This window comes from Tiliqua scincoides, chromosome 16 (genome assembly GCF_035046505.1).
Source record: "Tiliqua scincoides isolate rTilSci1 chromosome 16, rTilSci1.hap2, whole genome shotgun sequence".
Taxonomy (NCBI): domain Eukaryota; kingdom Metazoa; phylum Chordata; class Lepidosauria; order Squamata; family Scincidae; genus Tiliqua; species Tiliqua scincoides.
In genome coordinates this window covers 6,683,981-6,709,308 of record NC_089836.1, presented here as the reverse complement: position 1 = coordinate 6,709,308, position 25,328 = coordinate 6,683,981, and the positions used below count along the sequence as shown (strand labels likewise).

General features: G+C 50.9%; 1 protein-coding gene across 3 annotated transcripts in view; it reads right to left on the bottom strand.

Moving 5' to 3' along the window:
• RGS3 (regulator of G protein signaling 3) overlaps positions 1-25,118 on the bottom strand; it is a 52,752-nt gene extending 27,634 nt beyond the window's left edge. The window contains exons 1-15 of one of the 3 annotated variants that reach the window (XM_066610778.1): positions 24,873-25,111; positions 22,627-22,728; positions 21,534-21,584; positions 19,371-19,429; positions 18,034-18,128; positions 17,194-17,262; positions 15,910-15,970; positions 13,331-13,424; positions 13,064-13,131; positions 9,085-9,166; positions 8,088-8,193; positions 7,502-7,847; positions 6,598-6,637; positions 3,430-3,614; positions 1,067-1,150 (exon numbers count right to left, since the gene is read on the bottom strand). In XM_066610778.1, the coding sequence (XP_066466875.1) occupies positions 1,067-1,150; positions 3,430-3,614; positions 6,598-6,637; positions 7,502-7,847; positions 8,088-8,193; positions 9,085-9,166; positions 13,064-13,131; positions 13,331-13,424; positions 15,910-15,970; positions 17,194-17,262; positions 18,034-18,128; positions 19,371-19,429; positions 21,534-21,561 (1,317 nt within the window). In that variant the 5' untranslated portion in view covers positions 21,562-21,584; positions 22,627-22,728; positions 24,873-25,111. Of the gene's footprint in view, positions 1-1,066; positions 1,151-3,429; positions 3,615-6,597; positions 6,638-7,501; positions 7,848-8,087; positions 8,194-9,084; positions 9,167-12,031; positions 12,199-13,063; positions 13,132-13,330; positions 13,425-15,909; positions 15,971-17,193; positions 17,263-18,033; positions 18,129-19,370; positions 19,430-21,533; positions 21,585-22,626; positions 22,729-24,872 lie in introns of those variants that run through there. The other 2 variants (XM_066610777.1, XM_066610779.1) reach the window with 2 other exon arrangements.
• Positions 25,119-25,328: the final 210 nt, after the last annotated feature.

Genomic DNA, 25,328 nt, shown 5'->3' with positions numbered 1-25,328 from the left:
CACATGCAAACTGCAGTGATGCAGGCCCAGGAAGCAAACTAGTTGTTTGATGACAGCAATGAAAAGGCTCCCCCTAATACACAAGAAATTAAGCTACTGAAACAAAGCTTGGAGGTGAAGAGGAGAAAACCAGGAGTGGTTTTAAATGTGAAAGCACTGTGGGCTCAGTTCCAGGACTAAAAACACTTCCTTGGACTGAGCACTTGCTCAGACACCCTGTTCTTTCATTCTAAGTGTCTGATCATACATACAGATATAAACACTTGTTTTGTACCAAGTTCCTCTTGAGGGACCCCAGGGCTTTAAAACACACATTAAAACCTGTTAAAATGCACAGCAGTTCCTGCAAGGTAGAAATCTACTTGTCTCTGCAGTAGGAGGAGGGCCAGGAAAAAAGATGACAACACCTGGCATTGATTTATACCAGCTCAACTGGGTGGTCTGGGAGATTGGTATCTCGCCAGAGTATTCAGTTCCCTTTGTCTAGGGCAGGGGTCTCTAAACCCAGACCCGGGGGCCAGATGCGGCTCGCAATAAGCCTCTTTCCGGCCTGCGGCCAACCTCTTGTCCCCTGAAAGCCTCTGGCCCACTCAACTGAACATGACCAGAACTGTGCTCTGATGGTGTCTGGAGGGTGTTCTGAGGGCCAGAGAGGTTCAGTGAATGAGCCCATTCGTTCATTTATTCACTCATCTAAGTTTCACCTCTAATTTATTTATTTATTTAAATTTTTTCCCAGCCCTCCACACCACGCCAGATATTTGATGCGGCCCTCTGGCCAAAAAGTTTGGAGACCCCCTGGTCTAGGGAACTGAATTCATCCCTTAATAGGAGCCTGCAGCAAAAAGTAGCTGTTGAGCCTGCGTAAGGTGGGGAGCATAATTGTTTTTACAAGTCCCCACTTTTTCTCCCTTCCTGCATTTTCAGTTCACAGCACAAATGCCCCATTGATGGCTTGGGAAACAGAGCACACCCACTGTTTTCTCTGCAATCAAGGCACTTAAGAGAGGCAAATATTGGCTTTGAGAGCGGACTCAAATGAAGATCCGGCCACTTTCTTACTTACCTTTGTGGGTTTGTTTCGAGTCTCGTGGAGAAGTAACTCTTCAGACAAAAGCAGTGTCCGGGCTGGATTGCAGAGGTCAAGAGGCTAATGGGAAGAAAGAGACAGAGCTGGAGAGCTGCACCGACTTCTCACCTGCTCAGTGCAGCTTCGGCTGAAAGCCCCTGAGAGGAAAGCGGATCTCGTAAATGGAAAGTCCCACAACCCAGCAAAGTGATAAGAAGGAGCGGAGGGGGACACCTTCACATTTCAAACACCTACGTCACATGCAGGAGCCACAAAAGGACTTGGCATTCTCCACTTCTTGGTGTGTCGGGCGATTTTGCTGCTCGTCTCTGAAGTCACGACTTGGGTGGAAAAACCTAGCCACAGCAGCAACAAGTGCCCTGAGTAGCGCAGAAGAGCAGTGTGGGAAGCAGGAAGTGTTGGCGAGGGTGGGGATGGAGGGTGTTGCAAAGCAGCCACAGGCAGCCTTCTTGCCTGACAGTTCCCATCCCCAAAGCAGGTGGGCATCTTGGTTTGTGCATAGGCAAAGGAGGTTCACACACTTGAGAAGGCGCTCAGATGCAGCCAAACTGGCCTTCCTCTCTGAATGTAGAGAAGCTTATGAGGCTGCCTTGTAAGAAGCCAAAACTGTCTGCTCTGACTGCGGGAGCTCCCCCAGGCTTCAGAGAGGGGTCTTTTCCCATCCTTCCTGGAAATGCTTCCCTGGATTAAGCCTGGCATCCCTTGAGTGACACTGGGGGGCTCTAGCACTGAGCTACAAGCCCACCCCATCACTGTGATACCTCCAGGGTGGGCCTGATTGTCCACGCAGATGAGGCAGCTGATTAAGGAGGGCACAACTGAAGGAGCACCTGTCCCGTCAGGGGCATCACCCGATTCTGGCCTCTCTTGCGCATCGTCCAGCAATTCCACACGACCCAAGAATATGCCCCACACGCTGGGGTGTGTTCTCCCGTGGTGTGCCCCAAGGGAAGGTGAAGTCAGGTTTTTAACTGCCCCTGAATTGTTTGGCCAGTGTCCTCTTGCTACTTAAGAGAAACGCCCTCACCCCACTGGGAAAAGAGGAAGCATGCACGCAATATCCATGCCGGGGTGGGGAGGGGCTTCCTCTTTATCTTCTGGCTAACAGGCACATTCTCATGTGAACTAGGAAGTTGAGGAAAAAAGCAAAGCGGACACCTGTTTGGGGGCCTTTGTGGGTGGTGCCCTAGGGCCCAAAGCAACCTGACTGAGTTCTAACTTCTCTTCCCAGTCTTCTCCATCTGAAACAGACTGCAAACCCTCCAGAAAGTGATATGAGGGCATCTGAATTACATGGGGGGGGGAGGCTTTCAGACACACTGACGTAGTCTGAACCATGGTGCCAGCCACCCATGGCTGGGGGGGGGAGGGAAATGTGTGGATTGTTGATATAGATCAGGAGAAGTAACATGGGTGAAAGGGCTCCCACTAGAGCAGGGGTGCCCAAACCCTGGCCCAGGGGCCACTTGCGGCCCTCGGAGGCTCCCGATCAGGCCCTGGGGGAGCCCCCAGTCTCCAATGAGCCTCTGCCCCTCCAGAGACTTGCTGGAGCCCATGCTGACCAGATGCAACTGCTCCCAGCATAAGGACGACTGTTCGACCTCTCACCTGAGCTGTGGGATGAGGGCTCCCTCCACTACTTGCTGTTTCACATCTGTGATGCAGCAGTGGCAGCAAAGGAAAGGCTGGCCTTGCTTTGTGAAAGGCCTTTTATAGGCCTTGAGCTACTGAAAGACCTTCATTTATTCATATAAGTTCCATCTCTAATAAATTCATTTACGCAAATTTATTCAAATTTTAAATGTAAATTAATTCTTTTTTCCCCCGGCCCCCCGACACAGTGTCAGAGAGATGATGTGGCCCTCCTGCCAAAATGTTTGGACACCCCTGCACTAGAGCAAAACACTGACAGTTACTCTAAATGCCCTGTTACAGGGAGCTCCCCCTTCAGTTAGATGTTTCCTGGTTCTCTGTTACCATTGCTGACCTCAGCAATGCATGTTTCAGGACTTGCCAACTCCCTGAGCTGGAATCAAATGAGAACTCCTCATCAGAAAAAGACCTTACTGTTGGCCCCAGCATGAACCAGGACCGGGGGAGGTGGGGCGCTTTGTGTCCATTCTCCAGGACAATATGCTGCTCAGGGAACCTAGAATCAGGGGACTGAAATTACCTCCCCGATTCTGGACTCATGTACTCCACTGTCACCAGATCCTAAAGACAGGAACCAGTCCAAACTGGGCCCAAAGACTCAGCACTCACTTGGCAGCACAAGGTGTCTCATTTCAGAGTCCTACCCGTGATAAAAGAAAGCCAGACCCCAAGTTCCAAAGACCTACCTGCACAAAGATGGGGAAGACCAACACCTTGGGTGCCAACGTCACGTATGTCCCGTAACTGGAGTGTGGGATGTGGGGCCTGACCAGGGTGCAGTTCTGGGGGTTGCTGCTGTGGTTCTTCATGGTCTGGACAGTCTTCATCAGCCGAGATTTCTTGCCGTGAGAGCTGCTTTTGCATGCATTGCCTGGAAATATGAAAGGGGGGCCTTAACGTACCCAAAGACACACGGCTAATGACAGGTGGAATCATGAAAACTAGAGGTAGAACTGAGAGCCATTCCCAGCTGTGAAGGTGAGAGGTGGCTTCAGCCCCACACACAGACCCCCCCCCCAGCATGAATAGCAAAACACCAGCACCGTCTAAAGCCAAACAAGAGTAGCCAGCTCCGAGTCGACCAAAATGCTTCTTCAGGCAGTCTGGGGAGACAGAAATGTTCTCCCACTGCTCTCTGAATGTTGCTCTTATTTTTAAATGTTAAGATTTGCATCTGTTTATTCGTTTGCATAGAGAGGAACCCATTTGTGCTATGCAGATGGCAGAAGGGCACTGTTGGCGAGTGGGGGCTTACAGCACACTGGGGGATGAGCAGGTAAATCAGCCCTTGGTGGTTTGACTGATGACGTCATGAGATTCGGGAATAGTGTTGCCCAGTTATATAGTGTTGATATAACTGTCCCTGGTTATGGGGACAGGGTGGGCATCTGAGTGTGGGCCCTGCGTCTTGCTGATGTGGGCTGTGGCGGCTGGTCTCAGATTAGGAGGCTGTCTGTGAGCGAGGCCGGTGAGAAGGAAGTGTGGAGGAGGTGTTGTTGCCTGAATTAGATCAGAAGTGCAAAAACAGGATCTCACCTTGCACAAAAGGCTACCGGGGGGGACTGGGACAGAAAGAAGCAGTGCCTGCTCTCCCTTTCCAAGCATCACAGCTGCAGTTATTTGGGTCTGTAGCTAGTTTCCCCACAAGCAGCAGGAGCAGAATAGGCTAAACCAGTCGTCACTGGCTGCATTTATTGGGTGAAGGATTGGTGCTTAACACACACACATGCACACACACACACAGTACACCAAAACTTGTGCACAGCTCTGCACTTTTGAACTGGCTTTGAGCATCCGGGAACCTCGAGGAGTTGTCTGTTATTTGTCCATTCGCCGGGCAGCCAGGGTACAAAAAACGTTTCCAAGAGTCAATAGGAAACGGAGCCCAGCGGAAATGTTGAGTCAGTCTGGCTTATTGCTGGCCAGTAGAAGGCACTGAGGCAAATTTCCTACACGGGCTCTTCCTGCAGCAAAGGAGCTGGAAAACAACACGGCTAGAGCAGACTTTCCAGGGGCTCTGCTCAGCCAGCGCTTGCTCTCTGATAGGGCAATTGCACAAAGCTCAGTTATCTGTTTTCACTAGCAAAAGAGGGCTGATGAGTCAGGTTGATAGCATTGCCATTGATCTGTGCCAGCAGGCTGTTCCTTTTGGTGCCATTAAGAGCAGCAGGAAAGATCATGCACTTGAAAGTTCTCCTGTAGAAGCATGAATGGCACCTGTGTAAAGGCAGTCCAGGACCCATTTTTCCAATCAAATTCCTTGGGGGCTGTAGCTGAGGGGAGCAGCACCATTCACACTTTCCATGCAGAGGGTCCCAGGTTCAATTCCTGGCTAGCTTCTCCAGGGAGGAAGGGGAAAGACCACTGCCGGAGACCCTGGAGAGCTGTTTCAGATAGTGTAGATGAATACAGAACATGGTGCAAGGCAGCTTCATCTTTGATCTTCCCCTGCTGAAGGAAGCTGTCAGCAGCCATGTTACATCAGTCTCTCGACCCACCTCTCACACCTATCTGCATGTCCAGCAATCAACACGCCTCGCAGCAGGCCTGTACTAGCCGGGGACACAAGAGGAATATGACTGTGTGCAGTGGGCGATGAACATTCAGCGCAACGAATGGCTTGAAAAACAACTGAGTGACAGTGCGGGCCTTGGCAAAACAGAACACAGGCAAAGGGACAAAGCAAAAGAAAGGAGAAGTGTAGTCAGGTGATAATTCAGGCATGACCTCTGGCTCAGCTATACCCCGTTGTTACAGTCACACATTTTCATATTCACGTCCATCATTTGGCTGGCACCTCACTAGCTGTACGCAACGCACATGCTTGGATGGGAAAGGCAAATATTACATCTCTCAGAACTAGGATGGATGCCCATGACCTCCCTGCACCAAAGCCAGACCCAAACACCCCTGAACGCAGCTGGGGAAACAGATAGGGCTGTTCCAAAGTAAATACTGCTGGCCTATTCCATTTGTTCTTTGGAGAGAGGTTGTTTGTGCTCAGATAAACAGGGATCCAGATGGAGCGTGTTAATTGGCAGTGGCTCAGAACAAGCTGCTATTTGCCCAGGAATTAATCCTGGTTGGAGAAGGGCCATCGCTCAGTGGTAGGACACATGCCTGGCATGCAGATGGCCCAAGTTTCTATCCTGAGCACCTCCAGGTAGAGCTGGGAAAGATCCCTGCCTGAAAACCCTGAAAAGCTGCTGCTTGATGATGCGGAGTTAGACAGGCCAAGGGTCTGGCTCAGTATAAGACAGCTTAAAACAACGGTTCCCAAACTTCTCCTGGGAAGTTGGGAATCAAGTACAGTCAGGGAGAGAAAGACACCTAGACGGTATGCGGCTGATGGGGAAGAGGGTCGTGGCAACCGTGTCCAGTCCATCAAGACTGCTAATTTTTTAGAAAGTCGTCTAGATTGGGTCGGTTTTCCACAGCAAACTGTCATTCGTATTGGCCCGTGGAGAATCGCTGGATACATCTGTGTCCACTTCCAGACTCGCCCCACCATTATGGACACCACCTCAGGGTCACCAGCTGAACCTTCACAACCCTGGCAATGATGAGAGGCGGATGATGAGAGGTCTTTGGGAAGGCTACTTGAGGGCTGCTCCGGGGCTGGGACAAGCCCAGGAAAGGAGCCAAGAAACAGGTGCAGGAGGAAGAAGTGTAAGGCGACCCCCTCCCCACTGCTGAACTCTGAGGCCTACCAAATCCACCTACCCCCCCCCCCCCAGTCAGAGGTTTCATTGCTCGGTGCCTTCCTTAATGCTCCCTCTGGTGCCTGTTCCCCAGAGAAATCCAAACCCTCTGTCAGCTCAACTCAAGAGGCAGTAACAGAGATGCTCACTCACCTCCAGGGGCCTTGCCCTCCTGATAGACTGGCCTCAGGAGCTGGAAGAAACAAAGTAAGACAGTTGAGGTTACCTCCATCCTCCATTACCAGAGTGTTGAACAGTCCACCACTTTTGTGACAGGCTCAGAATTTAGCATTCCGGAAGCTTTGGCTTTTGTGTTGAAGACGGTGTGGCACCATCTTGTTCATAGAGAGTGTGCATGTTCCTGTAGCTCTCTTGAGACATGGCAATAAGCCATATCATGTGTGTTCTTATAGCCCTCTTGAAAAATAGCAACAAGCAGGAGACCAACACTAATCCTGCTTGTTGCCATGGGGGGGATGACGGAGGAGGAGATGGAAAAGGCCGACTAGAGCGGGATGGCACCGTGTGACCAAGGTCCAGTCTAGACAAGCAGCTTATCATGTGGTCAAATGGTTCCTGGACTGTCCCACTTAGACTCCATGTCTGAAAGCTCCCCCATATAATTCCACCCTGAGATAGAAGCCTAGCATGTCAGGGAGATGCTGCTTTCCTGCCATCTCATTTTTGTGTTCTGCGGGGAGTTCTAATACGGGGGGGGGGGCATTCAATCCTGAGAGCCCCCATGTGCAGTCTAGAGGAGCACGCTTCAGTTGTTTTGATCGTGCAGTGAGCTGGCCTTAGTTTTTTCATGGGGGGGTGGCAGCGGAAGGGGCGGGTCTGGCCCCAAACACCAGCACTCCCACCATCAGCACTCCCACCACCCACCATCATGCCTGTTCCAAGAGGAGCTGAGCAGCTTTTGAAAAAATGCAAGCGCTACAAGGCTGGGGCTGAAAAGTTCCTTTGCCTGTAAGAAGGCATGGGGGCTAACCAGCAATCACCCCCCCTCCCAGGTTAGCTCTCCAGGCTGCCGACCTCTACTCTAAGGAGTCCGCACCTGGCTTCCCGAATTGAGCGGTGCCAGGATGATGTAGTTCTTGTCGCCCCCAGTGGAGGGGGGTCGGGAGAGTGGGGGCATTGTGTGCTGGGCAACTTTCCCCAGCTCGGTGTAGCGCTCCCAGCCGTTCAGCACCAGCCCGTCGTTCCCGTCGTACATGACGTGGCAGCTCTGGCGATGCTCAGGAGGGCGTGAACGCAGCATGCTGTTCTTCTCCCTCTTGTTGGGTGGCGACTGCAAGTCGTAGGCTGACTTGCAAGAGGAGCGGCGGATGACGCCTTCTAGGCCCAGTTTGACCTGCGGGACAACGCGCCAGACCAGCAGCATGATCTCCTGAGGGCAGTTCCTGTGAGAGGCATGGGTGCAGGGAGAACAGAGGCAGGTTCAGAGCTTCCTGAAGCACACCAGGCTCCACCAGTTGTCAGCAAGTAACTATACCCATCAACCCACTGCCACGTTCAGTTCAGACTCCCGAGCCACCCTCTCCAAGGCTTCCAGCCCTCTTCTCCTACACTCCCTGCATCCTGATGGCTTAGACTCTGTTTTCAGCACTGCCTTCACCCATTTGCACATGTGCCCTGCTCACCGGATCTCATGTGCCAGCTCCACGCATTTCCAGTGTTCCACTGACTGCTCATTGAGCTGAAGAACTGTGTCCAGTTGCTGCAGTCCAGCCTTCTCCGCTGGGCCACCTGCAAAAAAGGAAGGTCGACAGGGATGCAGTGAGGGCACAGCTGCACCACAGAGCCAAACTGGTTTAACAGACATTCCCTCTGTCCAGGGAACTGTGGGAACTGCAGTTCTCTTCTGCATCTTTGCCAAACTACAGTTCCCAAGGTCAGGGTCATAGTTCAATAGCAGAGCACATGTTCTGCATGCAGGAGGTCCCAACCAGGACTGTCCTGGCCTCCTGGCACTATGCAAGATGCTACTCCTCCAATCTCTGCTTCTCCCTCTACCTGGGTTGGGAAAGGAAGAGAGGGGCAGATGGAAGAGGAAACGTGGAGCAGAAGAGAGGAGAATGGTGGGCTAGAGTCTTGACACTCCGGCCACCAAGTTGCTCTCCTGCACTTCTTCTGCTCCATCTCTCTCTCTCTTCTTTTTCCAATCCAAGGAGAAGGAGCACCAGTGGAGGTAAGTGGGGAGATGGAAATGGACACCCGCTTGCCCATCTGCTTCCTAAGTTGGCCACCTTAATCAACCTCATCAACAGGCTGCCCTTGACCCCAGCCTCAGACCCTGACAATTCCAGTTAAAAGGACACCAAGTAGATGATGGGTCAGATTTTTCACTCCTGGATATCTTGGAGAGAATACAGGGCTAAATGGACCCAAAGTCTGAGTCAGGACAGGTCAGTTTCCTACGTTCAAAGTTCTCCGGAGGAAGTCGTAACAATTAAAAGAGCTATGAAACCAATGTATGTTTGTACAAGAACTATTTTGGGGGGGAGAAAGCCACCCACTTACCAGGAAATACTAGTAAAATCAAAGACCAAAAGCAAATCGGAAAGAAAAGGCTGCTGCCTCCTTCCTTCGCAAACCCACCCACCATCAATCCATGATTTAGACACCATTTGATCTTACCCAAGTCGACAGCTTGCACCCGGACAGGGGAGTCACAGCAAATGGTGAACCCAAAACCATTTTTTCCACGTGGGATGGTAATCTGAAAAGCAGATGAAAAAACAAGCCTTTTGTTAAAGAGAAGTGCATGGTGACATATGCACTGGCAGGAACATATGGACATCTCTGCACCAATCAGGAAAGCGCAAGAGGCTGCAAAGGTGACCCTGATGGGCTGCCTTGGAGGCCCAGTAGCCAGTACTACTGTGCACTGTGTTGGCTCAGCTGTGGTGCAAGAAGCTAGTCATTGGGGGGCAGTATTTTGCTGCGGGACGTAGTGTCAGCAACTTTCCACAGGCTAAATTTGGGGTGACGAGCATCAAGGCTAAATTGCTCTTATCATGTCTGACCTAAGCCACATCCACTACCATAGAGAGGAGGCTGCACAATCTCACCTACGCCTTTCACCACAGGGAAGATGTGGAACACCACAGCAGCTATAATTTGCTACGTGCGAACAGCGGAATGACTCACAGGAAGAAACAGAACGTGTTTGGTTGTTCTGGGTATTTTAAACGGTATCCAGTGCAAAATATGTTAGGAGGCATTACTCAGCACTGCAGACTGATGCTTGCTGGTCTTCTCCCAAATTGCTCACTTGAAAGAAAACCCCACTGAATCTCTTGGTGAAACCTCCTGGCCAAGCCACCCTGAATTCCCAGAGATAAGGTGGGATATCAATATGTTCCAACAGCATGAAACAAATAAGTCATTCAATCTAAATTCTTTCACAAAAATCTTTCACACATCCTGACAAGCCTAAGCTTGGAATTGTGTCCCTTCTTGAATTGTGTCCTTGTGATTTCAGAGATGGTTCTCCCCCCCCCCCCAGCTTCCTGCTTGACTCGCAAAGGGGAAGGATCTGCCCTTCCGATTTCTGGGAAAGGGAGCCAGAAGGAAGATTCCTCATTGAGGAGTCCTATGCGAACCACCAGAGTCTGGTCTAAGGTGCGGCCAGATCAAAGGGAGCTTATGGAAGACTCTTTCTGCCTGGGAGTAACCGAACACTCCCTGCAGCTGCCAAAGACATCTGAGGGCACACTGGGCTGAAGTCCCAAAAGATCAGGAGATACACGGTTGATAGAAATCATCACTTTTGTCAGACCCACCAAAGGCGGCGTGGAAAAACGCAAGCCAAAGTTTGGCTTAGCGAGTAGAACAAAGAACAGGGCATAGTCTGAGCATGTGTGATGCAGCTGTCTTGCCGCAGCTAAGTGGGTTGATCAGGGATGGAAGACCACCCGGGAACCCCCAGAGATACTGCCTTGAGCCCCACCACGGAAGGAAAGCGAGACATAAATGCAAACACTCAACATGACCTGCAGCACAATCCTTTGCAGGTTTACTCAGAAGATACTTCCACTTAGTTTGTTGATATTTACTTCCATGCGAGGGTGTAAAGATTAGACACTGGGCTCAGAAGTATTGTTAATAGTATTTATGTACCACTTTTCAATGAAAAGTTTACAAAGTGATTTACAGAGAAAATTAAAATAAATAATGGCTCCTTGCCCCAAAAGGGCTCCCAATCTGAAAACATGCAAAAGAACAACAGCAGACAGTCACTAGAAAATACACTGCTGGGGTGAGGAGGGTCAGTTATTCTAGTAAGTGGGAGAATACTATGTTTCCAGCCTGTCTCTTTTTGGTTGGAGTTATAATTGGGATTTTAAGGAGTGCTGCTTTTTACACCGATTTTTTTTACACTGCCTTGATAGTCCCTTCAGGAATGGTGGGGGCAGTGGGGACACAGGAGTATTTAAATAATAATAGTCATAAATGCATGCCCAGAGTCACAACAGAACACACACACACACACACACACACACACACACACACACACACACACTCCAGAGTTCAGCTCATATCTCCAAGTCAAATCTCAACTGCTGATTCTCCAGGTGTCCTTAACATGAGCCCCGCTCCAGCCCAGCTCAGCCCCTTCACCAACTGCAATGTGAGGGGGATCCTCCTTAGGCCGACTTGTCAGAGATGTTACAAGGAGTACATGTGAAGTGCTGAGCACCAAAAAAGGACTAAGGGCCCAATCCTAGCCAACTTGCCAGCGCTGATGCAGCTGTGCCAATAGGGCATGCACTGCATCTAGCAGTGAGAGGACAGTCACAGAGGCCTCCTCAAGGCAAGGGAATATCTGTTCCCTTACGTTGGGGTTGCCCAGCAGCTGCAACAGTGCTGTGAAGTTGGACAGGATTGGGTCCTAAGGCTTCAATCCTATGTATATTTACTTTGGAGAAAGCTTCCTTGAACCCCATGGGATTTACTTCCAAGCACTGAACTGAACATGAAGGATTATTAGGATTTTTATCACACCCACAAAACTTTTTGCTTCCCCCCAACCCACCAAATAAACATCCTAGCACTGAATTGGGGAGGAGGAGCTTTGATCTAAAGGGCCTGGAACTGCTCCGGGAACGAATAAGGAGACCCCCCCACTAACACACACCAAGCCCCTCTGAAATCTGGACTGTGCCTCCCACCATCTGTTCACAGCACTGCCCCACCTGCAGCAGTGGGGCAGGCCCACAGAACACACCCATGGCAGAAAGGAGGATAGGTCTATGGGAGGACCACAGCTCAGAAGTGGCAGGGCACCTGCTCTGTATGCAGGTTCCCTCCTCAGCACCTCTGGGTACGGCTGGAGAAATGCCTCCACCAGAGACTCTGGGGACCTTGTGCCGGCCAGCGTAGGAAATACCGAGGCAGGCAGACCAAGGACCTGACTCAACGAGCAGTGCCATATGCGCATATCTCCATCCAGCCCATTAGGAAACCAGATCTGCAGGAGACTGTTCCCCCCACCCAATTTACGTGCATGCTGCATGCCACCCCCAGACAGGCTCACGCGCACCCTCGCATACACCTGCTCTTGGGGTTCAGAGGCACCAACCTGCCGGTAGCGCTGTTCGGAGCAAACCCTGCACAGCCCATTGAAGCGACTCATGTCCGAGGCCTCGAGGCTTGTGGCCAGCCCATGGAAGTCTCAGATCATCCCCTGCCTCTCCCTGGCAAGCAGGAGCTGCGGAGAGACCCCCTGCCTCTCCTCGCAGCCAGGCATCCGGGAATAAGCCTCGGCAATCCTGGCATGGCCGCCCATGGGAACCCGGTGGCGGCTCGGCAGAAGAATGGCAGGAAGCCACCCCTCACCTCCCGGGCCGCCTCTGCCATGTGCTGCTGGACGATAAGCGCCGAGGCTTCCTGAGAACTCCGAGGGGTGAGGAGGAAGAGAGGGAGAGTTCAGAGCTGGATTCCTGTCAGCTCTTGAGCGGAGGCGGCCTTTGTTCCCTGCCGCATTCTCCCAGGCAGGCGTATGGCCATTGCCCCGTTCTCACAAACACTCGAAGGCTGTTGGAGCTGTCTTTCTATGCTTGCACTTAGTGCAGGAACAAAGGGGGGGGGGTCTTGCGATCACATTTTATTCAGAGGGAAGAAGAGAAAGGATTGCGACCAGGGAAAGAAGGCACTTGAAAACCGGCTCTCTCTCTCTCTCTCTCTCTGTCACACACACACAAACACAAACATGCACACACACACAGCTCAATGGCAGCACACCTGCTATGCATAGGTCCCAGCTTTGGTGCCTGGCAGCATCTCCAGGAAGGGCTGGGAAAGACCCAGATCGGCTGCTAGTCAGAGCCACAGCACTGGGCTAGATGAGGCAATTGCGGGACTCCGTTGACACCCGCTCCATGTGCTCCCTTTTCCAACGTCACCGCTGACCAGCAATTGCACCGCAGGCCCTTTGACCTGTTCTGCTGAGAAAGTGAATCTCCAGCCTGTTCATTTCCCCTGCCCTGCTGCTGCACCCTGAACACCCTAGAGCGATTCACCTAAGAACTTCCGTTGTCCTGACCAGAGCTTGACCATTTGCCTTGAGCAGCTGCTGAGAACCTCTCCCACCAAGATGTGTTCCCACACATACCTTCAGCTGCTCCATGTCCTCGCTGTGCTCACTCCCCAGGAACGTGGCCGGTTTGACCAACATCAGGTCTGCAAAGCAAAAAGGGAGAAATGTGTCCATCATCATCAAGGCACACAATAGGAAGTCCTTCCCATCCTCCCACCTCCTTGATCCAAAACAGCCTGATTTATGTCACAGCAGACCCGGAAGTCAGAGCAGCCATTCAGTTGGAGGGGGAAAGGGAAGCCCTGCACTTGGGGCCGATACGACTGTGGGGGCAACACGTACCTGCGCTGCCTTGCTTCATCCTCCGCATGGCCACCTTCAGGTGCTTTGTCCGGCCAAGGTCCTCCCCCAGCAGGTAGTACCAGCCACTGATCTCCTGGGTCACAAGAAACAAAAAGAGAGAGCCACAGACGCTCTGGGGTTTTCAGGATTTAGACCCTCCCTATTTGCAGCCAAAGTCTCATCCCTAGGTGATATTTATCAGCAAAATGTCCAACATGATGACAGGAGGTGTGTGTGTCGGAGAAAGAATGGAGCAACAAGTACCAGGATTAGCAGCAGCGGCAAGTCACCCAGCGGCTGCATCCCTGCCAACTGCTATGGGGCCTGAATTGGTCAAGCCAGGGGCAGGCGGGAGGGAGGGTTGTCCGGAGGCAATGCTCTGCTCGCCATGCTCTCCTCGTGATGCCTCTGCATCTGGGTGCAACTGGGTGCAACTGGGTGGGACGCAAAGGGGAACTTTGGCTGCTCACTTGCCGGACTCTCTCACCTACTGGACTATTGATAGTGGGTGGGTCCCACATGCTGCAGGTTTAGGTGGGTCCTAGCTTTTGCCAAGTGAAAGCCTGCTGTGTTACACAACATCACCAGCAGAGGGCAGGAACTGCCTGCCAACAGCCTCTCTCTCTCTCTCAGTGCTTCACAGCAGAGAGTCCAACAGGCAAGAAAAACAGATGAGGGGGAGATCCCATTCTCCTCACTCATACCTGCTTGCAAAATTAATTCCTCAAATTCAGGTTTCTCTGAATGGTCCTCGCGTAAGTTGCTAGGTACAGAGATTTTAAGGGAATTTTTTTTTTTTAATTATTGCATTTGGCAAGTATGTCTTTTAAAAGACTGCCTTAGTATTCACACAGCAAGAGTGAAAATCTGGCTTTTCAGATGTACCCCACCAAGTCAGATCTAAAGCGCTGGAATATTACTATGCAACTTAAACCCTAAGATGTGGTCAGATCTCAAACTGGAGAAAACTCAGCCAAAAAAGGCACTCCTCTTTACAATTTCATAGGGGTGTCACAGCTCCAGGACTGGCTTGTAATCCTCAGCATCAATCCTCCAGGTGACAACTGAGAGCCATCCTGGAGGTTTTAATAGGGGCTCCAGGGATGTTCAATGTTACATCATGCTGGGGGGAAAAAATATCCCAAATAGCTTCAGTCTGAGTTGATAACCCTGCAAATTCACCCTGGTTTTTGCCAAAACCACAGCACGTCAGAGAAAAGGCTACAGAGGCTCTGATCTAAGGCTGAGATCAAGCCTCATTGCCTAACCTGGGATCAGGCTTCAGAGGAAGTGAAGCCACACTGTCTGGTTGGAAACTCCTCCATTTTGATTGGCATCCACTGCTTGGATGTGGACGGGGGCATGCGAGAATGCTGAAGCGTGTCTCTCCTGGTTAACCTTGTCTTGTCGCAGACATTCAGATTACATAAAGTCCCCCACACACACACACACACTCTGCCTGGGCTGCCAACCTTGCCGAGCAAATTACAGACCTAGATACGCAACCAGTAGGAGCAAGTGGTCCACCTCTTGCTGGACTGTACCACTTCATACAGGCAGGTCAGTGGGGTACTGTGCACAACTCACTACTCTCTTAATGTGCATAGAGAAAGTTAGGGAGAAAAGCCCAAGCTAGAGTCCTTTTCCTCAGCACACAAGCTTTCTATGGTCAGGGAGCTTTTGACATGCACCCAAATCCAAGCTTATGAGGCATGACCATAAGCCTGGGACACACAAGAGCATCGGAACAGATTTGCCAGATTAGACCAGAGACCCATTGAGTCCAGCAACCCACATCCTGCAGTAGTCAACGATGACTTCAGGAAGCCCAAGCACAAGCAGGGCAGGAAGGAGACAGCTTTCCTCCATTCTTGCTCTCTAGCAACTGATATTCAGGGGGTAAATCCCCTTTCCTAAAGCCAGGCAAGTTAGCAGCCGTTGCCATGTCTTGTGGCAGGGAGTTCCATAAATTAATAAATCAATTTCAGTGGGAAACCTGGAGTTCTAGTTTTATGAGAATGGGAGGGAAAAAAAATTGCCACAGCTGAGTGGTTGAGCCCCTACTTTGCATGCAGAGCCCTCCAGGTTGAGTCCTCGGCAGTGTCTCTAGAGGAGGACAGGGAAAGAGCCCCTCTCAAAAGCTCTGGAGAGCTGCCAGTCCTGACGGAGAGGGGCCCACTCAGGGTAAAGCAGTTTCCTGGATTATTATGTATTAAACTTTCTCCACGAAAGATACCTAATTTTATATGCCTCAATCATGCCCCCCACAAAGCTGGTTTGTTTCCCCCTAAACAAAAAGTCCCAAGCTTTGCAGCTTTTCCTTCCGGTGCTCCAAACCCCCTAACCATTTTAATTCCCTTCTCTGCACCTTTTCCAGCTCTACCATATCCTTTTTGGAGAAAGGGTGACCAGAATTGTGCACTCACTGCTCTGGGGCGAAAACATCTTGCTGTCACTCCCAATCTCTTTCTTGCTGTCACTCAGCCATTCAGACGCAGAGCTTCCCTGACTTCTGGGTGAGATATACAGCTGCGTCCCATCCCTCCCCCCCCATCCTCAGCGCAAGAGGCCATCCATACCTTGCCTGGGCTCAAGAGGGTCTTCACACCAAAGCTCATGCAACCAATGAGTTCGCTCTGCCTGCGGAGAAACCAGTAAGAGATATCAGTGTCCCAAGCGCAATCTCTACTGCCTGGAGTTTTAGGAATGGGCACTTAGTCGAGTTCATGGCGGAAGCCATGTTCAGAATGGGCCTTCTCAGCTTGCTCTTCCAGCAAGTGGTAACACAGCGGTTAACAATTTGATTTGCTCATGAGGACTTCCCTTATTTGATTCTCACCTCCACCATGAACTCATGAGGGGCATTTTGGCAAGCCACTCCTTCTCGGTCTCCCCCAATTGTCATTCCAGGGCATTCTGGGGAAAGCAAAATGGCAGCCACAATCCGAAAACAGCTGGTCAGTTTTGCCTCCCCCCAAAAGTGGTAAACAAACCGCCAATGTGCCCAACCCCCCCCCCCCTTTGTGACTAGGCCACAAAAGTGTGTGTTTGGGGAGGGAGGTCAGCCCTAGTTGGCTGGATATGCTCCAGGTTATAAGCTAAACTGGAAAGGCCTTTGCCTGAGAGGTACTGCCAATCAGGGCAGACAACACTGGGTGATGGGGACCAGCCGGCTGACTCAATACACAAAGCTTCATATGTTTGCCAGTGCTAGCCAGCCAGGTTTCCAGCGATGGGCAGCTTGGATTAAAATCCTGCAACAGCTACCTGGGAGTAAGTTCCACTGAACTCAGTGATACTTCTGAGTAGACAGGCATATGGTTGCACTGCATGCTAAGTTCCAAATGAAATCCCCAACCTCTTGGTCCAGCACTCTGGACAGCTCCCCAATGCTGCAGAGAACTAAGCAACAATTCTGGTGCCATTATGGCTGGGTTTGAAAGGGGAGGGGCACTGGTTCAACACCCAAACAACATGGCTGCCCTCTCGCTCTCTCCAGGCCACTTCAAACTCCCCTTCCTCCCTTAAGCCCCATGGTCTAATCTGGCAAATAGTCTCATGGACTTAAGCTTTCATTCTCACCCCCCTCTCTGTCAGGCAGCCTCTCTGAGATTGCAACGCAGCCTCTTCCCACCATCTTGCTGACGGTCTTACCTCACTGGCCTTGATCCTGTGGGCTGGCCTCCTGACTTACACCACCACTGCTCCTGCCACAACTTGGGAACTGATTCTATAAAGGCTGCCAACACCACAGAGAACTATGATACTCTCTAATGCCCACACGGATACCTCCAGAGGTTTCAGAAACTTCAACAAGAGCTCCTCTCTCCAGTTTTGAAGCCTGGCCGCAACTGAGTCTTTACCTGGAATTCCTTGGTCGGTTCCACGTGGTGACCAGAAGTCGTTTCCGTTCATCTTCTTCTCGCAAAGAACTGGAAGGCAAAGCAGAGAGGACGCAACTTGTCAGCCTCCAGAAACAGGTGTGGCTCGATTTGCATTGCAAAGGCCCTCTCTCTGTAGGCACGTCTCACCCTTGCCAGCACTTGGCCACAATTCAAAGCTGAACACTGTTAAAACCAGGATGCCAGAGACAAATCCGACAGCAGTGGAGACAGACACCATTGAAAGAGAATAAACATCAGTGCAGCTGCCCCAGAGTCAGGATTTCAGTTCCGACCAACACCATTTTTGCCACCGACGTGGACACTTTGCCCCGTCCTCGGCATGCAACACCCATGCTTGAGCTTTCAGAAATCTTTTTACCTGCCCGATTCCCACCCAAACCAAGGACTGCCTGGGGTCTAGGAAAAGATGCGTGCGCCCTGGTTCTGCAGAGAAGCAAACAAATGGGGGGGGGAAACTTCAAGGATGGGGGAAGCAGGAGCCCTGCTCTCCTGCTGGGTGTTCACTGACTGTCAGGCAAGCCAGCACTGTGCTGAGGTCCAAGGCATTTGGGCTGCAAGAAGCAGGAGAATAGCGTCTGTCACTCCTCGTTTACCCGCAGGACCTCACCATGCGTAATGAACGATGTTAGACATAATAGCACATACAAGGAGAGAGAGCAAAAGGAGAGACTGAGCGGCCAAGTCCCAGGCTCAGTTTGGAATACAAGATAACAGGAGCAGGGAGGGGAGGCAGCTTGCATTTACACACACACACACACACACACACACACACACACACACACCCCACCCCATACTCACAAATGAAAACGCTCGTGGAAGACAGGGTTTTTGCTGTCTAGAACAGTCTTGGTCCTCTGCCTGCACTTCCGATCCGAGTCTGGCCCGATGGACACCTTCGTTTGGAGAGAAAGAGAAGCCAGGTGTTACATTAACCCTCTTTCAACCAGAGTGGATTTGCAGCCCACCTCTGAGCAAAAACAAGAAACAAACAGAAAACCTTCTGCAGGTTGGCAAGGCAAGAAAAAGTCGCCTGGATTTCAAGCTGCGAAAGGAACGGCAGCATCGCTGGGGAATTTGGCTGCCTGTTCAAATGTTGCATGGAATTTTTTTTTTTTTTTCCTGCAGGGGGGAGAAGTGGAGAGGACAGGCTGGATGTATCAAGTGATCCAAACTTGCCCGTGAGTGCTGACTCTCCAAAGCTGAGAGGAGACTAAAGTAGGAAGCAGAGAGAGCAGGCTGAGGTCACTGCAAGAAGAAAAAGCCCATCGACCAAAAATGGAGAAAGGAGCCCCTTAGAACACCCCCCCAACATGGCAGGTGCCCTTGCGAGGGGAGGATTATTGAACCTTGCACAACGCCTTCTGGAGAGCTCACCTGTGTGACCTCAGAGGAAAAGGACACGAGTATTTGCCGGTGCCATCGTGCCGGTCGTTAAGACCGTTGTGCAGCCCCTGGCACCAGATCGTATAGAAGAAGACCAACTCAGACACTGCACAGATTCCCTGCATCCCACAGCTGCTCAGCAAGGCTTGGTGCTTCCTTCTGCAGGTCTTGCAATCACCGCCGACAAACCAAGGGAAGGGTTTATATATATATAAATCAATGACCACAAGACAATGCAGTCAGCAGCTTGGTTTGGAGGAGGGCCTCAGCTAAGAGAAGAAGGGAATAGAAGCCCTCCAGGAAGGATTCTTCCTGGGGGGGGGGCAGAGTAGGCCCCAGTTCTCTCAGCTTCTTTGTTGCTCTGTCAGTTTTTCTTTATAAACGCCTACAGACGGGACCGTGACTTGGCTAAAACTGAGGGCAAGACTTACAGATTTCATTAAGGGTCTCCCCACCTCTTCGTCTACAATATTTATTTCCCACATTTTATACCATCCTTCCTCCAAGGAGCTCAGGGTGGTTCCTTCCTTGCTTTTTGTCCTCACAACGACCCTGTGAGGTACGCAAGGGCGACAGCGACTGGCCCAAGATCACCCAGGAAGCTTCATGGGATTTGAGCAGGGATTTGAGCCTGGTTCTTCCAGGTCTAATACCCGAACCACCACACCATCCTGGCTCAGGAGTACTTCGCAAAGGGGTTTTTGTTGCCACAGCACAAACACCTTTCCCCTGACAAAGGAATCAAAGCACACCTTGACAAAGGAATCACAGATCCGGCACTCCTTTCCCATCAGGCCTTTGGCTTCCATAACTGGGACGGGGTGCAGATGGGGAGGAAAGAAAGAAAGAACAAAAATGAATTTTTAAAACGAGCCTGAAAAAGGCACTCTGCTCCCTTGCTGAGAGCAAGAGGGGAAGGATGAACTGAAAGCTGACTTAGCAATTGGTGGCTACACACACACACACACATCTCTTGCCCGCACAGCTTCCTGCCTGTCTTACTCACTCAGCTCCACGCTCAGATCCCTTCCTCACTCGGTTCTTTGCATTCCCAGGTCCCTGCTGACTCAGCGCAATTCTCCAAATGCTCACCCCCCTTGTGCACACAGCAAGCCTCTCCCCCTGCCTCAGCTGCCACCATCACCACTGATGTACACATTTCTAAAGTTCAGAGTTGTTGTTGGTGCTGTTCTGTATACTATACAACTGCCCCGCAAAAATGCAGAATTTGACACCAGGCACAGAATTCAACTCCACAATCACTGGGACCTTGTAAGAGAGTGCTGACATGACTTGCTGTTCCTTTAAAAACCACAGATCCTCTGGCCTTGTGACAAGGGCTTTTTTCTCCCTCTCAGTCTCAGTGTTCCTGGCCTATGAAATGGGAGCATCCACTGATTGCCTTTGACCAGGTCTTTGCGCTGCTCTGCTGGCTGGTGTGTGTGCATGTGAAGCCTTGATGCCCAGTACTAATGGTCTATTTCTGCTTGTACAAGGAGCTCATGAATGAGCAGCTGATTGGACCAGCCAGGCTGGTCATTGGCTGCAAACCCTGAGACGCTGCCTTGCTTGTGGTTTTGCCTCATCCTTTATTTGGCTCTGCCTCGGTCACTTCTTGGCAATGGGCTCTCCCCTCAGAAGCCACCTGCTTGCATCTGGCCTGGCCTTTACTGCCCTCTCTGTTGCACCTGGTTCCAGCTGGTGGCCCTCCGAGCTCCCTTCAGAAAACAACGTCAGTCCTACAAGCCCAAAGCTGCACATTGCCTATACTAGGAGGCCACAAATTCCGAGAACGCACTGCTTTTCCCTGCAATGAATCCTGCACAGACTCAAGAGCAGGACATTCACTCTAGCTGAGAACTGCCTTCCTGTCTTGCTGAAATCTGAAATGGCGCCCCTGTCTGGTAGCAGCGCAGGACCCCCTGGATCACTGGGTGCGAATGCAAGCTGAAGAGGGGGAGAGGAGAAGAGAAGGTGGGTGCGTGAGTGAATGCATGTGGGCATGCGCAATGCTCGCCATTAGTAAGAGCCTGCTAAAAATACCCAAGACCCAGCATTTGGTTTGAGGCGGCTGCAGACCCGCATCCGGATGCCAAACTGCATTCCGTACGCCTGACTTCCCTCAGCTCGTGGTGGCAGGCTCAGTGCCCAAGGCCAAGGAGCGCCATCAAGCTAAATACCACAGGCCGCATCCTGATTTCTGCTCCTCCGTCATAACGCAGGAGAGGCCTGGGTTTCTCCTGCCAACACAGAAAGCAGGATGCAACCCTGGTCAGGCCTGGGCCCACAGAGGAATGAGAGCCTGTTCAGTAGAGAGCACTTTCTCACAGCTGAGCTTGGCTCCCCCACGCCCCCAGCACTTTGCTCTCCCTCCCCACCTCTGCAGTGGACACAGCAGAACAACAGCGTCATAGTGCAAGGGTGGGCAGGCTTTGGGCTTTCAGGATCTATTTTATTTGTGGAGCCTCCTCTCCCCAGGTCTGCCAACTGAAGCCAGGCTCAAGATAATGGCTGGGGGCAGAACCACCCATTGCACCCCTTACACTGAGACGATCTGCATGCACACAGGAAACAACTCTGCGCCTCAGTTACTGCGGAGCAGGCACCGGAACACAAAACGCTTAAACTGCCCAGCAGAGTTGCACAAAATCTGGCCAAAGACAACCAGAGAATACTCCTATTTTACAGGGGAGAAACACTGAGGTTGAAAGCCTAGGCGTATCTACACAGAGGGAAGTCCCATTAAATTAAGCGGGACTTACTCCCAGGGACGTCTGTAAAGAACTAGCAGCCTGAGAGAGGCATAAGTGTGAGGCCAGCCTATGGCTCCTCCCACCATCTTCTATCCACCCCTGGCCTAGGAAACACAAAGCAATCCCCCCCCCAATTTCTTTAATCTCCAAACAGCTACTCACTATACAGTGTAAGATCTCTTCCTTGCATGTTGATGGAGAGCTTCAGCCGTCCTAGGAGAGAGAAAACGACAGAGGGCACTGCCTATTGAGTAGAGAAGCTGGAATTGGTTTTGAAAGACTAGAATCCACCTCTGGCAGTGACTTACTAAGTGGCTTCAGTTGCCCGGCTGTTAAATGATATGGCCTTAGCTTAGAAATAAGCAACTAGAACCACAATCTGGTCCCCAAAAGTGTTCTATATCTTGTTCCCATTCAGTGACCCTGATCTCAAGGACTCAGGGCCCAATCCTATCCAAATTTCCAGCACCTATGCAGCCACAATGCAGCCTCAAGGTAAGGGAACAAACAATCCTTTACCTTGAGGAGGCCTCCACGATTGCCCTCTCACCACAGGATGCAGCACAGACCCCATTAGCATGGCCGCATCAGCACTAGAAAGATGGATAGGATTGAGCCCTCAGCCCTCTTCTTCTGAGTTGTGAATGAAGGAAAGAGCTTTTTAGCATCTTAAGGAAGAGTTCTGGCAAAGCCTATGAGAGAAGGAGCTAACAGGCCCACCTGTTCGTAGCTCTTAGGAAAGGGCTGTAGCACAGTGGTACAGTCCCTGCTCTGCAAGCAGTAGGTCTCACGTTCAACACCTGATAGCATCTTCAGGTAGAGCTGGGAGAAAAGATTCCTGCATGGTCGCAGCTGCTGCTCAGTGCAAACAAGACCTGAGCAGGATGGACCCACGGTCTGGCTCTGTAAAAGACAGTCCCATACACTCATTGATCCCTTGCTTCAGTGCAGTACTTGGCTCTCCCCGATTTCTTTCCAGAGATACACCCAAGTCCATATTTCTGAGATTCTATTTGGAGGGTATACACATACGCACAATGATCAAAATATTGCTCACAAAAAGGAGTGAGAGAGCAGCAGACTGATTTTACTCCTAGATTATGTCAGGCAACTGGAGAGCTTTGGCAGACCACAAAAATATGCAATCTTGAGCACTCATCTTGTACAGTAACAGGACCCAGGCATGACTGAAGATAAAAGTCTGCAGTGCACTCAAGGTGCCCCCTGGTGGGCAAGGCAGAGAAAGGCAGCTCACGTCATTGAAGTTTCTCAGGTCAGAAGCTTAGGACCCCAGCAGAAAGGGAAGAGCCCCACTGAATTATGAGTCAAGCGTTCCTCTGGTCCAGTATCCTGTTTCCTACAATGGCCAAAGAGATGCTTTCAGAATCTCCCAAGGTTGGCATGAAGTGACAACTGTCCTCATTATTTGCCTACCGCATCTAGTATGCGGGGGGGGGGGGGTAGACTGCCTCTGAACACAGGATCCATTTAGCTACCACGCCGAGTAACAGACACTGATCCCCCCTCGCCCTCCACAAATTGCTCTCATCCTTTTTCAAAGCCATCTTAGCATCTGGCCATCCCCGCAAGACACAACTTGTGGCAGTGAGTTTCACAAACTAATTCCACCACAATCTGTGAAGAAGTCCCATTCCCTGGTTTGTCCTCCTGCTACTGCTGTCCAGCCTCTCCCTTCCCAAAAGCTGCCTGCTCAATTGTGTTGTTCTCCACTGAACAGGGGGAAACAGAGCGGCCTCTCCTACTTCCAAGGAATAGTGGGCGGTGGATCACTGTTCGAGTGACTTTGCAAGAGAAGCACCAGGAATTCAAAGCAGGTGAACAAACTGAACACTAGATGGGGTAGCCCATAATATTTTGCAGCCTGAAACAGAGCATCAAACAGCACCCTTGTCTTTTTCCTAACCACACCCCAATTCCTTCTGTCTTTCAAACATTTACCTCTTCATTTTTTGTTAAGAAAGGAAGAGGAAACCCAGCGCGGTGTCATTTTGCCTTCCTTCCTCTACAGGCCATGGGCTGCCATCCTTCCCCTAAGAACTGGCTCCCAATCCAGCCCACTTCATCCCACCTGACACTGGAAGAAAAGCATCCCTGAACCAGCCAGTCTCCTTCTGAAGCTGTTGCCAACTTGTAGCCCCTTTGAACCTGGCTTTCGAGTGCTTTTCACTCCGCCAAAGTAATGCAAGGCCCTGGAGCGCCTGCCACCGTGGGAACAAGATCACCATTCCATAGCAAGCATTGAACAATAGCCCTGCTGTGAAAACAGAATGGCAGGGACCCAAACAAGTGGGGCCTGGAGTCTGGCCTCTACTGCCAGCTAACAACCAGGTCCAGCTAGGAGGGATTTGGCAGGCCGCAGAATCTTCTCCCAGTAAACACCAGCAGGGCAGACACTCTGGCAGGGAGAACTGAGAATTATATACTCCCAACAGGGAGCCGAACCATTAAAAATCTGACTTCAGTTCTGTTTCAGAGACTTTGACCCAATTTAGATGCATTTCATGCACAATAATATCATACGCGTAATTCTTTGCCTGCAACGTAACTCTCTAACACAATGATTTTCAGCTAGTTTCCTGCAGTACATTGGTGTGCCACAAATGGTCCGCTGGTGTGCCACGGAAGTTGGGGGAGGGTCATCTATGAGTAGGGCCACTGGGGGACTTGAGTCCCCCACCAGCAGCATGATGTGCTTTGTCAATTGTCAAAAAACTGATGGGGTGCCTTGACAATTTTAGCATCTTGTCAGTGTGCTGTGAGGTTAAAAGGGTTAAAAATTACTGCTCTGACATGAATAAACAATACTTGAGAAAAAAAAATCTTATTAAATACACCCACCAAATAGGATTAAAAAACAAACAGCAACAGGATAACAAAGCATTCGTGGTACCCTTTCCCTGATTATGACACCCACTTATTTCAAACCAGTTGTGAGTTTCGTTTGTTTAGGCTTCGGTTGTGGTTCATGGGAAAGAAAACCCTCTCAGACCTGGTTTTGGGTTCAGACTCCATTTGCCTCCCTGGCTTTGATCGTAGAAAGAGACCAGACTCAACTACATAATGACACTTCAACATCCTACTCTGGAAGTCACAATGTTGTCCAAATCCCACAAGTCACACGCAATGCTCCAAAACGCATGCAAATCCCTGTGTGTGTTGGTCACAATTGGCTGCAACTCTCCCAAATGTGTGTTTGGGATCATGGGGAAAAAGAGTGCTTCTCCCCATGACAAATCCAGAGGTAGTACAATTATCTGCATTTGAGGGAATATGAAGGGAGATGGCATTCTTGCAGTCTTCTTCTGTTGTATACTTGTGTACCATCATCCCCTTTGCATGATTTGTAAACCCCTGTTCAGCCCTGGTGTTTTTAGCAGGGGGGCTGAACAACAGCAATACCAGCCCTCTGCAAGAACTAAGGTCTCCTGGCAACCAGCTCTGTGGCCACAGCAACGCCCCCCCCCACTCCGCCCAACTCACCAAACGTCCTCAGACAAAAGGAAGGCTGTAAACATTTGGCTGGCCGGGCACAGGGTGAAATCCTGTGGACAGTTCTACACGCCATGGCCCCCTCAGCTCCCCGATATCCTGCAACCGGAGGCAGCAGCCAGTTTTCCCTGTCACTTAAGTCGCTACAGGAGCTTCCAAGAGGCAAAGTTTCGTCCTTGGCAGCAGAGGCCTTGCAACCGCCACTGTTTGAATAGGACAAAAGGCGTCGGGCGCCCATTGGCGGATTTGAAAGTTGATCCGCACCTGACTGCACAAGTGAGCAAACCCTTGGCCTCCAATGCAACATACACCACTGCCTCCAATTTAGTAAATGCAAGCGCTGTTTTCTCGCACCGACGGTTGCATGCAAGCTTTCTGTCCGACACTGGAGGACACCGTGACCTTCAGATGTACTTAACTGTTTGCTCCCGTGCCTGGTTCTTGGCT